The following is a 14433-nucleotide window of genomic DNA, read 5'->3' on the forward strand; positions in this document are numbered from 1 at the left end:
CAGCATTAACAAAACACCCCAGATCTCACCCCAAATTCTCAGGAAGCACTGAGTGACGTGTGTACTGGGCATTTCCTCAGCAGGGAAGTCGATGGGTCACTGCAGCTCCAGATGGGTTTTGTCCCCACCCCAGCACAGGCCTGACAAGCTGGACCTTCTAATCACTGGAAAAAGAATCCAATTGTCTGAAATTGTTCTAATTCTTCTAGTTGTTCGAAGAAGAAAGCAGCAGATGTCTTTTATGCTTCTTAAATTGTTTCCTTTAATAGGAAGTGCTGCTTTACTCTACCTTGTGCTTCAGAAACAAACGTTTGCCTTCCAAAAATATACAGTGTACACATACTCTGTAGCTATAGATACAAACATTTACAAAGAAACAAGCAGGCTGGAGTGGAATAGCTTGGAAAAAAAATCACACAAGGCCTTCCCTTCTGGCCCTCCCACAGCCAGAGCAGCCGTAAACAGCTCGGGGCTGCTGCAAAACACCATTGAGGGACATCCAACAAACTTCCACACACTGCAGAGGTTTGGAATTGATGTTGCCTGTTGCCATCCCCTCCTTTTGTCCCTGGGATCTGCCTCGGTATCTGCATCCCGCACCCAGCCCCAGCGCTGCCCCAGGGCGCGGGCGGAGCCCAGCCAAGCTCCGAAGAGGAAAACGCGGTTCCGGGCGTTCGCTTTTTGTCTCGGAGGCTTCCCGGGACCCGGGGAAGCCGGGCCGGCCGCGGGCTAGCGGAGGGGGCGGTAGGGGAAGGTCATGCCCGGGATGAAGCTCTGCACGGGGTGCGCGGGCAGCGCGGGCAGCGCGGGGTGCGCGGGGTACCCCAGCGGAGGGGTGTGGATGTGCGGGTAGAACCCCGGGGGCAGAGCCCCGTGGGTCGGCTGCTGAACTGGGCCTGAAATCACCAGCTGGAGCAGGCTGTGGAAAGAAATTCAGAGAGGAGATTATTAGAGGAGCTTTTGTCTTGGTTTTAAGGATAATTCACATCCAACTCACAGCGCTGCTGAGAGCCAGGAGAACAGCGACACAGTTCTGTTCTTTACAGCTTCCAGGAGATTTTTTATCATTTTCCCCCTTTTTTTGCTCTTTTTGCAAAAAGGCAAGAAGCAATTGAGCTTAGAGGCAGGTAAAACCAGTGGGGAATTAGAGATGGGACAATTTAGGGGCAAGTTTCTGGCTGGAATTCCATTTCCATTTCTTGTGCCTTTGTTCTAACACAGACTGGGAAAGATCACCCACAGGTGGGAGCACTGAAGCCCCTTTCTGTCAGGAATTCAGGGAAGAAGTCAGCACTGTGTCACCTTCATCCTCATGCTAAAGTGCATGTGAATAAAGGCCAAATTCCACAAAGACAAACTTTTAGAGGAGATTTTTGTCTCAGCAGCCCTTGAGTGTCTTGGAACATGCATCAAAGCCAACACAGCTGCAAAAAGTCTCTTACTTGTTATGTGGTAGCCTGGAGCATACAGTCCTCAAGTCATCTGAAAGAGGACACAAGATTAATAATAAGGATAAAGCAGAAATTACAGTGGTTTTCCTCTCTGCTGTCTTTTCTAAGAAGGTCAGATTACTGAATAATCATTAATCGTACTGAATAATTACTGATTACTAAATCTGTCAATCATCTGTCATCACCATCAGTCAGCAAGAGATCCGGAACCTCTCTCAGGCCCAAAACCTTCATAGGAGATAAAATGTTTCTCCATTTCACTAACTTTCCCCACCAGCCCCTTTATTGTTATATATGTTTGACATTTAAGACAGATAAGCCTTAGGATGGATTTTGCAATACCAACACATGAACAAAAAGTAACTGAGACATAGGAAGTACAAGGTGTGACTCTGCCCAGTGCCTGTTTTGTATTGGTTTGGGTTTTTTTAACCACTGCTTCTGTAAAGAATGGGTTGGGGTTTTCTTGCTGGTATCTATCAACTAGAAATTGCACCTTTCTACCACCTCCAAACTTCTGCTAAAGCAGAATAGCTAGAACCAAGGAATTTAACAACATATCCCATTCGATAAAGTGTTTTCAGGAATGGCTTGAGAACAAACTCCTGCCTTTGTAGACAAACACAACCCCAAAACACTGAAATATCTGGTATTTCAGCAGCCCCTTACACTGAATTACCTTCCACAGAAAGAGCAACTGCTCAGAATGTTCCAGCTAAGACCAAATACAGCTGAAATCAGCCCTCAGATCAAAAACCTCTGATTTCTGTTTGTTCTTATAACACTAAGAGTTACTTTATAAAAGATGAGGACGAAGAACAGTGAAATTTGACCAGCAGCACTGGTTCAGCCAGGACAAAAGCATCAGATCCCTGCTTATGCAGAGGCCACTCTCTGCAGCTGTGGTCTGCACTTAATGTTCCAGGTGTTGGAGAGCTTCAAGCCCTCTGGTGTAACCTAAAATTGTCTGTTTTCAAGAGAATATCACAGGAAAAGAGCCTGTGTGACTGACCCTGCCCTCTGTTGGGTCACTTCCCTTTTATCTCTCTGCATGTCTTTTGGAAAGAACTGGCTTTGGAGACAGGAAAGCCAGACAAAAGCCACGTTAGCAGACCATTTTTACTGAGTTTAACTAAATTTGGACAATCTGTAATGGGGTCTCATTATAGGTGAGCTGAAGTCCCAGAAGTTTCAGTTGAAGAGGTATTATTTGCTTTTCAAATTCTTTGTCTAGCACACCCACCCAGGGTTTTATGTGCTTCATGGCCTCTCCTCCGGCAGGCAAACTCGGAGAACTTAAACTGAAGCAAAATCAAACAGTGCTTTTTAAATAGCTACAGGCAATTCTGAGGAGAACAAAGTGTCCCCATGGCAGACACCCAGATACAGCCCCTGGTGCACACTGCAGGGCTGTGGATCAGTCCCCAGCTCTGCAAAGCCATGCCTGACTCACCCACAGCAGTGATCTCTCCTTTCTTACTCTCCATCCAGCTATTTTTCCTGAATTATTTTGTCCACTATCACTTTCTAACAAGGGAAAATTATTAATTATGCTGTAAACACCTTGATCTTTACTTCCCTCACCCCAAAACTGCCTCTTACAAGTTCACTCTGGAAGAGAAGAATCCCATGCCAGGTCTCTGCCAGCCCCACAGACAACTCACCTCTGGTGCACAGCAGAGCTCCTGATGCCATGGCCACTTGCAAAGCCTGAGCCAGCCTGTCCAGAGCAAGTTCAATCTCTTTGGATGCATTGAGAGGATTGAGTTCATCAGACAGTCTGTTAATGTCCTCCACCAGAGGAACGACGTGGTCAAAGGGTACCAGCCCCAGGCGCCCATAAAGGTTTTTCTCTGTTAGATGCCCCTGGAGCATCATGAGGACCTGCAGGACACTCAGATGCAGCTTGGAATACAGCTGGTGGCAATCCCTGTCTTCTCCTGAAGCCGAGTCCTTGGCAATTTTGTCGGGAGCGTGTCCATTGGAGAGTGAGGCTTTCTTCTTCCTTTTGTAGGCCAGGGGAGCCTTGACGCACCAGCGGATGAGCCCGGTCAGCGGGGTGAGCTCCAGAAAGCCGATGGGCAGGTTGGCCGCTATGGGAGTGTTCAGGAAGGTGATGAGGATCAAGCGAGGGTCCTCAAAGATCCAGGAGACAATCAGCTCCAGCAGATCCGAGGGAGGGATGAGATCATCTGGAGACAGGAGAGTTAATGTTGGGTGAGCTGAGCCTTGCACTGAAGCACAGGACTTTCATTTAGGCTCTAATGAGTCTCTCGCACACACCCGTCCTACGCTGTCCCAATTACAATTTCTGAACCTCCCCAGTTCTGCTGGTTTTCCCAAGACACCAAAGGTAGTTTGTTCCAGGGAAGACACAACCATATTCCTGTCACCTTCCCCACCTATTCCAAAGACATCACCAAACACTGATATTTATCTCCTTTCCCAGCAAAATTCTTTTGTGATTTTCTTCTCTGCCACCCATCATCTGCTCATTTTTTCCATAATTTAAATCTCCATTTATTCCTTGCCACAGGAAGTACAATGGGCAAGGGAAATAGGAAAAGCTTATTGGGTGAAGAGAAGGAAGTGCCAATAACTCATTTCTTTTAATACTTACTTACCTAAACAAACATGTCTTGTGGAAAAACACAATGCAACAACACAATTACATGACATATAAAGGATTATAAGATCACATAAAGCTTCAGGTGAGAAGTGAAAGATGGTCACGAACTTGACTACAGACAAGAGAAACCCTGACACATCATCCTCTCACAGGGGGAATGCTGCATTGGAAGAGCAAGCTCCCTTTTCTTGTGTCACCAAAAACATCTCTAATAAAATAAGGAATTAAAAATTACTTCTTATGACTCAAGTTATTTCCTTTCTGACATGATGATGGGATATAAAATATGGTCTGAGCTCTACCAAATACTTTATAAAAACAACATAAAGGCTAAGCCTGAACCTCTCTTTTATTCTCAGTAATGCCAAGCTGCTTATCTGGAGAAGAGTGTGCAAAGCATTTCCTTTATCAATAACAGCATTTGCTTTTCTGGATTATGGGTGGTGTTGGTATTTGATGTATGGCTGTTCTCTTGTCTACCCTGAGCTTTCTGTGACTGAGTAGAGCTAAATCAATCTTACTTTAGACACCCACACGTGTCTGAGCAACACCCTGAAACAGGCTGTACCACTAGCAGGTCACACACACAGTTAAAGAGTGCACTGGAGTTATGTTGTTGACAGTGTTTCTCATCACTGCTCCAGTCTGCCAACATTCAGAACTTGTTTCTCCCCTTTTTGGAAGGGATTAGACTGACAGGCAGCCTTGAGTCCCTCTCAGGGCTGACAGAGCCCAGACAGATCAACTTTCCCTCCCAGAGCTGCTCAGTCAACAAGGTCCCATGTCCTTTGCCCTCTGGGGAGGACAATGCCCTTTGTGTCAGATGTTCCTGGCTGCTTCTCCAGCAAAGACTTTCCCTTGTTTCCCAAAGAGGCTGTGGACTCCAAATCCCTGCAAGTGCCCAAGGCCAGGTTGGACAGGAGCAGCCTGGTCTAGTGGAAGGTGACCCTGCCCATGGCAGGAGTAGACCAAGATGAGCTTTAAGTCCATTCCAACCCAAACCAGGCTGGAATTCTAAGTCAGACAAAGACTGGTTATTTTTATCCTCACCCCAGAGCCAGATGAAGCAACAGCCACACCTCTGAGCTTCCTCTGGCAATAGTTACACGGTAACACCTCTTTAGGATTCGAGCTGCATCTCGCAACAGTTAATTCATGGTGCATTACACTGCACCTCTCACTCGAAAAGATGCACTTTTACCTGAAGAGAGGTCGTAGAGAGCTGTGACTGATGTGATGAACTGGCAGCAGAAGCGAGGGCTGGCAGTGAAGATCTGCTTCAGGGTCTGGATGGAGCCTGGCACCAGGTTGCAGTAGTCATCGACCAGGGCTCGGGCCAGCCTCACACAGAACACAGCTGGGGTCCGCTGCAGGGACAGCACACGGGGACACAGATCACACCCTGGCACAGGCTGCTCCAGCAGCTGTGTCCCCACCTTCCCCCCGTGCCATTGCGCTGCTGTGGTTGCTCTCTCTCAGCACATCAAACACCCACTCTCACAGAAATAAAACCATTGTACTGCAATATCAAAATAGATGGTGATATCTTGAGTTTACTGTATCGCTGGCTTAAAACTGAAACCTTTTAGATCAATATTTTGACTTGGAGATTTTTTTTTTACTACTTCTGCAATATTTCTTCCTTGTGAGGGTGGTGAGACCCTGGCACAAGTTGCCCAGGGAAGCTGTGGCCTCTCCAACCCAGCCGGGAAGTGTTCAAGGCCACACTGGACAGGGCTTGAAGCAACCTGGGATAGTGGAAAGTGTCTTTGCAGGGGGTGGAATGGGATGAGCTTTAAGGTCCCTTCCATCACAAACCATTCTGTAGTTTCAACCGGTTCAGTCCCAGAGCAATTGGTTCAGTTGCCATGCCTAATTTTTTTAATGTGGAAAATAATCTGTGCAATCCTAACATCACTTAAAAGTTGCCATCTGAAATAAAAATACACCTTCTCCTGCTATCCAGGCTGTATCCCATCCTGCCCTCCCAAAGGTTCACCATGGGGGAGAAAAAGGACCCCAAGGAAACAGGAGATCTGCCTCCTCCCACCTTCCCTCCCAGCACAGCCTTCCTGCTCTTGCCCCGTGTCAGCTGTGACTTCTGCACATCCCAGGGCAGCAGGAACAAAGGTGCTCTTCCCAAAGCCCACAGCCAGGAATCTCAGTGGGAAAGGAAAAGACAGAGGAGATCTCCAACCTATTGCATTCACAGAAGATAGATATGGGTATTTTGTGCCCCAATTTCAGGACAGGGTTTGCCTCTTCCACACACAAACCTGCACATCAGGAAGGGTGCATTTCCCAAACTCCAGAGTCAGCTTCTTCAGGCAACGTGACCATAACTGCCAAGGTTTGTTCCCTGCTTTGGTCAAACCCTCCACTGAGCCCTTTCAATATGCAGGGTTTGGGGGGATTATTAAAACTTTCACTGACAGTAAAAAGCCCACCCAAACAATTTTTTTCTTCCATCGCAGCACATGAATAGATTGGCAAAGCTCTCCCTGATGCCAGAGCACAGGAATGGGCATGAGCACAGACATGGGGGCAGCTGAAACTGCCAGGGAGGAGCAGCTGACTGTGACCAGCTGTGCTCCAGCTCACTGTGCCCACTCTGGAGCACGCCCTGATCCCCTCCCCAAGGCATCCCTGCCTGCCCAGGAGCTGTACCTGCAGCCAGAAGGCAGCACACTCCAGCACAGGAACCCTGCAGATAGCCACTGCCATGGACACCAGCTTCCCCAGCAAAGCCATCCTGCTGTCATCTGCTTTGTTCCCCTGGGGGCTGAAGAGAGATGAAAAGATGACCTGCCGGACTGAATCCTTGGTCTGCTCTTGGAAATAATTGCACATAATCTCAAGGAGCTGAAGTTCCTGGAGTGGGGTCAGCCTCTGAAAGAAAACAAAAGCAAAGCTGTAACATACACTGAGCCTCTTGAAGGACCACAAACCAAGTGAAAAGACAGGAACAGTAAAGGCTGAGAGCTTCCCTTTGGGCTGAGGGACTTAATCTTTATGCACAGCACACACATCCAAGCTTCTTGAACCACCAGTGTATTTATCTGGTGACACTGAAGAGCTCCAGGTTTCATCTGAACACCCGGATATCCAAAGCTGGTGCTTGCTGCACCTGCAAGGGCTGCCCACCAAGTGAGACATTGCTGAGGGGGAAATATTTCCTCCCTCTGCAAATAACAGCAGTGAGGACACTGCTGGGCAGCTGGGGGCAGAGCTGGACTCGGCAGTACTGAGGGCCCTCTACCCCAGCAGCTGTGGCTTCTCAGTGCTCATCTCTGAGCCCCCCATCCCAGCTCCATCCCAAAACCCTGCCAGGCCCAGCTGCAGCACTCAGGGGCTGTGGGCAGTCCCCAGAGCCCCCACCACAGCAACTCGGGGCTTGGAATTCTGCCCAAGTCATCAGGGACTGGCCACCAGCCCCCCCCCCCGCCAAAAAACCTCAGTCACCAGCACCCCAGGGACCCTGTGCTGTGTGTTGGGGCCTCGGGCTCCAGCAGGAGAGGTTCTGGGACCCAATCCTGCCCATCCAAGCCCTCAGCCTCCAGCAGGAGAGGCTCAGGGACCCAATCCTGCCCATCCAAGCCCTCAGCCTCCAGCAGCAGAGGCTCAGGGACCCAATCCTGCCCATCCAAGCCCTCGGGCTCCAGCAGCAGAGCCTCAGGGACCCAATCCTGGCCATCCAAGCCCTCGGGCTCCAGCAGCAGAGGCTCTGGGACCCAATCCTGCCCATCCAAGCCCTCAGCCTCCAGAATCAGAGGCTCTGGGACCCAATCCTGCCCATCCAAGCCCTCGGGCTCCAGCAGGAGAGGCTCAGGGACCCAATCCTGCCCATCCAAGCCCTCGGGCTCCAGCAGCAGCCCGCGCCGGGGGGAGCCTGTGCCGATCTGAGGCCTCAGGTTCCAGCGGGGATCCTGTCCTGGCTCCTGCGGCCTGCGCTCCATCCCCGCTGCCCGGGGCCGCGTCCCCGCGGCTGCCGGGCCCGTGCCGCCCCGCCCGGCCCGTCCGTGTCGCACCTTGGGCGGCGCGCCGCGCTCCTTGGGGACCTGGAAGAGGAACTCCTCCAGCAGGTCGGTGGGGCCCTTGTCCACGAGCGGCAGCGGCGAGTTCTGCAGCTGGCTGCTGAAGTAGATGTCGAGGTGGTAGAGCACCTCCTTGGCGGCGCTGAGCGCGTCCCGCCGCAGCAGCGAGTGCCGGATGTCGCTCATGGCCCCGCTCCGCTCCGGGCTCGCTCCCGCCCCGCTCCCGGCTCCGCTCCCGGCTCCGCTCCGGCCCCGCTGCCGCGGCCTCCCCCCGGCGGCGCGGCCGTACGGCGGCCCGCCCGGGACAAACGCGGCCGCGCGGCGCCGCCGCCGGCAGCGCCCCCTGGCGGGCCCGCCCGCGGGGGAACGGGGTCACCGGACATGGCGACAGCTCGCCCCGGGACCGGGACAGGCCGTGCCAGCCCGGCAGGAGCCTCGCCCTGAGCGGGGCTTGGCCCTGGACATGGCGACAGCTCGCCCCGGGACCGGGACAGGCCGTGCCAGCCCGGCAGGAGCCTCGCCCTGAGCGGCGCTTGGCCCTGGGCTGGTGCTGGGGTTGAGTGCAGGGGTCTCAGCATGCAGGGTGTGGGTGTGAGGGGATGTCGGCCCTGGGCCCGCTCCTTGCGCTCACTCAGCGCCCTGGGCGGGTATTGCCCTGGGGCTTAGCCCCGGGGGCAGTATTGGCCCCGAGGGTGCTCCAGCCCTGGAGCGCTTGGCGTGAAAGGGTCTGATCTTTGTGGGGTCTTGGCCCAGGAGTGTTGTTAAGCCCTGGGATTCTGCTTTGAGGGGCTCTTAGCCTGGGTGAGACGGGATCTGGGGGACTTTGGCTCAGGAGGGTCTTAGTCCTGCATCTGGCCCCTGGAGGGGTTCCTGACCCGAAGAGGGATTGGCGATGGAGGGTCTTGGCTGGGGAAACCTGGCCCTGGGTCCAGCCTGGGGAGCCTGTTGGGGGGTCTAGGTCCAGCCCTGATCCCGCTGCGGGGAGCACCCCTTCTGGAGGGTGCCTGGTGCCAGGGAGAGGCTGCCAGGGCCCCCGGCCCCTAAGGATCACTGCCTGCTGCAGGGGCTCTCCTGGGAAACACGGCAGCTGCCTCTAAAGGCAGGGACATCAGCCAAGGCCACTGGGAAAGCGCTGTGGGAGCTGTGGGAGCGGCTGGAGTGGAGAGCTGCCACCCCTCAGCACTGCATGGCCCTCCCAGGACCAGGGCCCGAGCCAGGTGACCTCCTGGGGAGGGTCTGGGGATGGACACCATGGCAGGGATTTGTGATTTTTTTGGGACTTTTGGCCTCACACCCAAAGACCACACTGGGATGGCTCCTGCTGGCCCCAGCACACTCACAGCTTGTTGGAAATGTGGGGCACTGGATGGGAATGATTTGTGTTGGTGAAATAAACACTTTTTAAGAGAACTTTTATCTGGTGATGAGTGAGAGCTGCCCATGCCACATATTGGGAAGCTGCTGATCCCCACAAGAGATCTCTGGCATTCATTTCACCTTGTAGAGCTCTTGTTGGCATTTTAATCCCTTCTCGGCCTTACCTGTGGTGGGAGGCATTGGCAGAGGTTGAAAGAGTTCTTTTTTCACTGAGCAGACCTTTGCTTCTGTGGAAAATGCCATATGGAGCCTGCGGCCTCACATGATCCTTGGCTGGACAACCACCTGGCAAGGAGAGAGTGTCCCTCTCCATAAATGCAGGTGCAGATCCTTCCCCTTCCAGAGTCCTTGGACGACATCAAAGGTAGGTCCTGCATTCCTCTCTTCCTGCACCTGTAGGAGCTTCCCTTGACAGTGTCACCTCCTCCAGCTTAATTTTACTGCAATGCTCTGCTGGGCCAAGCCTGGGTGTAGCTCAGGGATGAATATGCCCCTTGTAGGTGCCTCTGCCTGGGAGGTTCAGAGGCTGCTGTGCTCACCAGGAGTGGGGAGGATTTATGGGGCTATGGGCAGTTTTTGGTATGACCAAATCATGGCATTGCCAAATCACTGCGTTATCAACTGTGGTGTTAGAGGGAAGAGTTTGGAGCAGGAGTGCAAGTGGGAAAAGTGAGGCTTTAACTAGAGCAGCTGCCCCAGAAGGAAAAGTGAGCCTGAGACCAGCAAATCCTTCCTCAGGCTGAGATTTGGTGTGCCAAAATCTGGAGCATTTGCCTGTCCTCTCAGCCTGTTTATCAGGCTCTGGGTGAGTTCAGGCACTCAGGAACCCAGGCTTCGGCAGGGCTCAGGGCTCAGATCCCATATGCTGGTGAAATATTACCCCAGGCAGTGAAGTGCCACGGGAAATACTTCCCAAACGCCTTCCCTGTGGGTGGGAGCTGCAGCACTGCCTGTGCAGAGGGTCCTGCAGGAGCCAGCCTGGGTGAGGATGGGGCAGGGGCACTGCTGGGGGATGGGGGGCAGGTTACCCCAGGTGAGGATGCTCCAGGCAGTGAGGAAGGTGGGGAGGGGTGTCAGAGAGGATCGATCCCTTGTTCTGTCCCAGCACAGCTGCTCTAGGGTCTTTGGGGTCTCTAGCAATGATTCAGAGAAAGGTGGGAGAGGCACAAGCCAAAGGGATTTTGGGGTCCCCGGCCACTGCCACCAATCCCAGGCCATTAGAGGTGTCCAGGCTGAGCTCTTCCTCATGGGGAATGAGGAAGTGACTGCTCTGTGTCACCATGAAGTGGCATTTATTTGCTGGGAATTTTCCGCTCCAGCCCTGTGAGTGATCTGGCCTCCTTCCAGGAGGAACAGGTAGGATGAGGCCCCATGCAACAGAGGTACAATCCCTTCATCCTGGTGGTCCCTTTAGAAAACAGATACCTCCCAGTGAAACCAGTATGGCCAGTGGGAATCCCTGGTCACCCCTGTTGGCTGTCCCAAATCCCTCTTCTGACCAGGTGGGCTGAGCCTCTCCTGCACCTCTGCACAGGATGGCAACCTCAAGGCTGGTGCTGTCGCTGCTGGTCGCAGCCCTCCTGCTCCACGTGGCCACCACGCTGAAGATTGGTGCCTTCAACATCAAAGCGTTTGGGGACACCAAGATGTCCAACCAGACCATCGCAAATATCATCACCTCTGTGAGTGGTGGGGGGAGGAGCAGGCCTGGACATGCTCTGCTCTTTGGGATGCAGCCAGCTTGGGCAGTGGGACACCTGCTTCATCCATCCATCCATCCATCCATCCATCCATCCATCCATCCATCCATCCCTTCATCTACCCACCCATCTGCTCTTCCCCAACCACCATCTCCCACCTCAGGCCATCTCCACCCTTGCTGATCCCAGCCAAAGCTGGGTGAATTTGATGCTGCCCAGGCTCCTCCCTTGGAGCAGCTGCTGGGTGGGTGGGTGGTGGACAGACAGGGCCCTTCCAAGCCAGAGCACACCAACACAGGGGTCTCCTCCCTCGCCCTGAGGTTGCTGCTGCCCTCCCATTGCCAGCCTGGGAGCCTTTGCAGCCCAGAACAGGCAACCAGAGGTGCCCCCAGAGCAGCTCCTGGCCAGGGCAGAGCAGCTCTGAGCTTGTCCCACAGGTCCTGTCGGAGTACGACATCGCTCTGGTGCAGGAGGTCCGGGATGCCGACCTGAGTGCCGTGAATGACCTCATGGACCAGCTCAACAGGTGACCCCACAGCTTGGTGTGGGAGTGACTGCAGAGGGGATTCTGGGATGGATTCCAGCCACGCCAGGGCACCTCTGGCTCAGCTGGAGAGAGCCTGGTGGATGCTGGGAAGCACCAGGAGCCTCCTCTCACTCTCTCCACAACTTGCTCCCAGTGCTGGGAAGCACCCATACAGCTCTTTGGTCAGCGTGCCCCTGGGTCGGGCCAGCTACAAGGAGCAGTACCTCTTCATCTACAGGTAGGGCTCTGCCAGTCGTCACCTGCTGCCCTCCCCAGCAGCCCCCAAAGGGGATGGGTACTTCTGGGGGTCCTGGCTGTGGCAGGAGCAGTGCTGGGGGCTGCCCTGCTCTCCTCCCTCAGGTCAGACATAGTCTCCGTGCTGGGAAGTTACTACTACGATGATGGTTGCGAATCCTGCGGGAGCGACACCTTCAGCAGGGAGCCCTTCATTGTGAAGTTCTCCTCACCCACCACACGTGAGCAGAGCCAATGTTGGGGGATGCCCAGACCTGGCACAGGGTCCCCTCCACGCAGGGCTGAGCCCAGAGCTGTGCCTCCTGAGCACAGAGGGGGTTGCAACCCTCCACCAGGGTCCCACCCATGGATGCCCAGGGGTCCTATGTCCCTGCCCAGCATGGCCAGCAACGCCTGCTGTTTCCCAGGATGTGCCATCTCCTACCAATCACCTGTCATCTCCCACCATGAGTTCTCTCCAGTTGTGTGCCATCTCACATCTCCAGCTGCTTCCCATCCTGTCCTACATCCCATTATTTGCTACCTCCCATCTTGTGCTGTATCCCACTGTCTGCTTCCTCTGGCTGGGTGCCATCTCCCGTCATGTACCACCTCCTATCACCTGTCATCCCCCATCCTTTCAATCTCCCATCATGTCCCATTTCCCACTTTGTTCCACTGCTGACCCTGTGCTATCACCTCCACCTCCTGAGAACCTCCTCAGGGCACACACACCATCCCACCTCCTGCCCAAAACCATCCTGGCTTGCAAATGCTAATGGGAAACAAGCAGCAAAGCCCAAACAGTGCACAAAAGCATGAAGCTCCCCAGTGGAACTTCCAGTCTGAGGGACAGGCAGAGCACCAAACTCAACACATCCTTTCCCTTCAACTGCTTTTCCTGGCCAGTAGCTGGGGTTTGCCCTGGGGTGGATTCCTGGGGTTCCCATTCCTGGCTCAGGGGCTGCACCCCAGGGGCTGATGGTCAGCTGTCCAGCAGAGGTACAGGAGTTTGTGTTGGTGCCTCTGCATTCCGAGCCCAGCCATGCAGCACAGGAGATCGATGCGCTCTACAATGTCTACACCGATGTCATCAACAAGTGGGGGACTAACGTAAGCAGCGTTGGGGAACTTGGCTCCTCCCCAGGGCAGCCAGGTGGGATGAACATGTCCCATGGGAGGCCTCCTGTACCCATCAGAGCAGGTGCCACCCCAGCAGTCTCCAGGCAGGGAGCTGCTGGATGGCTCTCCTGCCACTCCTGAGGGCTTATCCCTGCACACCGGGTCACCTCAGGGGGGTTTGTAGATTAAGAAATCTCTCTTAAGATTTCAGGGAGGCCCTTGCTGCCCTGTAAGGTGTGTGGGCAGGGACTCAGTGCTCTGCCCTGCAGGACATGATCTTCCTGGGGGACTTCAACGCTGACTGCTCCTACGTGACCAGCTCCCAGTGGCCGTCCATCCGCCTGCGCTCCCTCCACGCCTGCGAGTGGCTCATCCCCGACAGCGCCGACACCACCGTGGCCGACACCGACTGTGCCTATGACCGGTGGGTGCCGCGGCCAGGGCTGGCACGGGGGGCTGGCATGGGGAGGACTGACGGGCACTAACACCCCCGTGATGCCTCGGCAGCATCGTCGCCTGCGGCACCGCGCTGCGCCAAGGCACTGAGCCTGGCTCTGCCGCCGTCAACAACTTCCAGCAGAAATTCCACCTCCAGATGAAGGATGTGAGTGAGGGGCTGGGTGGGGCATGAGCCCACTAGCATTGGGATTTCCCCACCATAGCTCCTGGGAGCATGGGAGGGCTCTCTGTTCCCAAGGGGGCACCTAAGGGCAGCCTGAGCCCAGCTGTTGTACCAAATCAACCCTCCAGATTGAGCATTTTGGGGTATGGTCTAAATTTTGAGGATTGGAGTGGAGTGTTGGGGTCCCAGTCAGCCATGACAGTGGCAGTGGGTCCAGATGAGCTCAGGGTTTATGAGTTGACTGTGGTCAGGTTGACTCTGCTCTCCCTCAAATGCAGGCTTTGGCTGTCAGCGACCATTTCCCAGTGGAGGTGACCCTGAAAGCCCACTGAGCCTGTCCCCATACAGTGGCTACCAGGACACCTCAGCACACACCTGCATCCCTCATGGGAGCCCACATGCCACTGGTGCCAGCCAAGCTGCCCACTGTCTCTGCAAGGAGTCCTTGGGCCCTTGTGGAAGTGTTTTGCTTTCTGCTTCCATTAAAAATGAGCCTTTTCCTGCCTCTGCAACTCTGGGGAGGTCCCTTCAGTATCCCCAGCAGCCGCTGGCTCCTCAGCCCCTTGCCAGAGAGCCCCAGGGCTGGGGACCTCCTGCCATCAAGAGACCTGGATGCATGGGGTAGTGAGCACTGCTTCCCTCTCAGCTGATGATGGCGAAATCCAGGACTCTGGGAAGGGGCTGGGGGGCTCCAGGCTTTCCAGGGTGCAGGACGCTCTTCTGCCAGCTCACAGGGCC

The 14433-nt window shown here is 54.4% G+C and overlaps 2 protein-coding genes across 2 annotated transcripts; one reads left to right on the plus strand and one right to left on the minus strand.

Moving 5' to 3' along the window:
- Nucleotides 1-237: 237 nt before the first annotated feature.
- On the minus strand, nucleotides 238-8392 carry INTS15 (integrator complex subunit 15). The gene is made up of 6 exons (XM_021550051.3): nucleotides 8109-8392; nucleotides 6748-6969; nucleotides 5282-5447; nucleotides 3116-3643; nucleotides 1443-1482; nucleotides 238-919 (listed from the first exon to the last, which is right to left on the minus strand). The coding sequence occupies exons 1-6, from the start codon at nucleotides 8298-8300 to the stop codon at nucleotides 730-732; spliced, it is 1338 nt and encodes a 445-aa protein (XP_021405726.1). The 5' UTR covers nucleotides 8301-8392; the 3' UTR covers nucleotides 238-729.
- Nucleotides 8393-11026: 2634 nt separating this feature from the next.
- LOC110481455 (deoxyribonuclease-1-like) lies at nucleotides 11027-14159 on the plus strand. The gene is made up of 8 exons (XM_021550059.3): nucleotides 11027-11173; nucleotides 11629-11717; nucleotides 11872-11955; nucleotides 12078-12193; nucleotides 12952-13064; nucleotides 13343-13497; nucleotides 13581-13677; nucleotides 13974-14159. Exons 1-8 carry the CDS (start codon nucleotides 11027-11029, stop codon nucleotides 14025-14027), a joined length of 855 nt encoding a protein of 284 aa, XP_021405734.1. The 3' UTR covers nucleotides 14028-14159.
- The last annotated feature ends 274 nt before the right edge of the window (nucleotides 14160-14433 follow it).

Source organism: Lonchura striata, chromosome 16, assembly GCF_046129695.1.
Source record: "Lonchura striata isolate bLonStr1 chromosome 16, bLonStr1.mat, whole genome shotgun sequence".
Classification (NCBI taxonomy): domain Eukaryota; kingdom Metazoa; phylum Chordata; class Aves; order Passeriformes; family Estrildidae; genus Lonchura; species Lonchura striata.

Excerpts from the sequence above, each read along its gene's own strand:
- INTS15 (XM_021550051.3), bottom strand. The coding sequence starts at position 8,300 with ATGAGCGACATCCGGCACTCGCTGCTGCGGCGGGACGCGCTCAGCGCC. Across the intron at positions 3,644-5,281 it reads TCTCTACGACCTCTCTTCAG|ATGATCTCATCCCTCCCTCG; the intron begins GTAAAAGTGCAT and ends TCCTGTCTCCAG. Across the intron at positions 1,483-3,115 it reads AGCTCTGCTGTGCACCAGAG|ATGACTTGAGGACTGTATGC; the intron begins GTGAGTTGTCTG and ends GTCCTCTTTCAG.
- LOC110481455 (XM_021550059.3), top strand. The coding sequence starts at position 11,027 with ATGGCAACCTCAAGGCTGGTGCTGTCGCTGCTGGTCGCAGCCCTCCTG. Across the intron at positions 11,174-11,628 it reads TCGCAAATATCATCACCTCT|GTCCTGTCGGAGTACGACAT; the intron begins GTGAGTGGTGGG and ends CTTGTCCCACAG. Across the intron at positions 11,956-12,077 it reads CAGTACCTCTTCATCTACAG|GTCAGACATAGTCTCCGTGC; the intron begins GTAGGGCTCTGC and ends CTCCTCCCTCAG.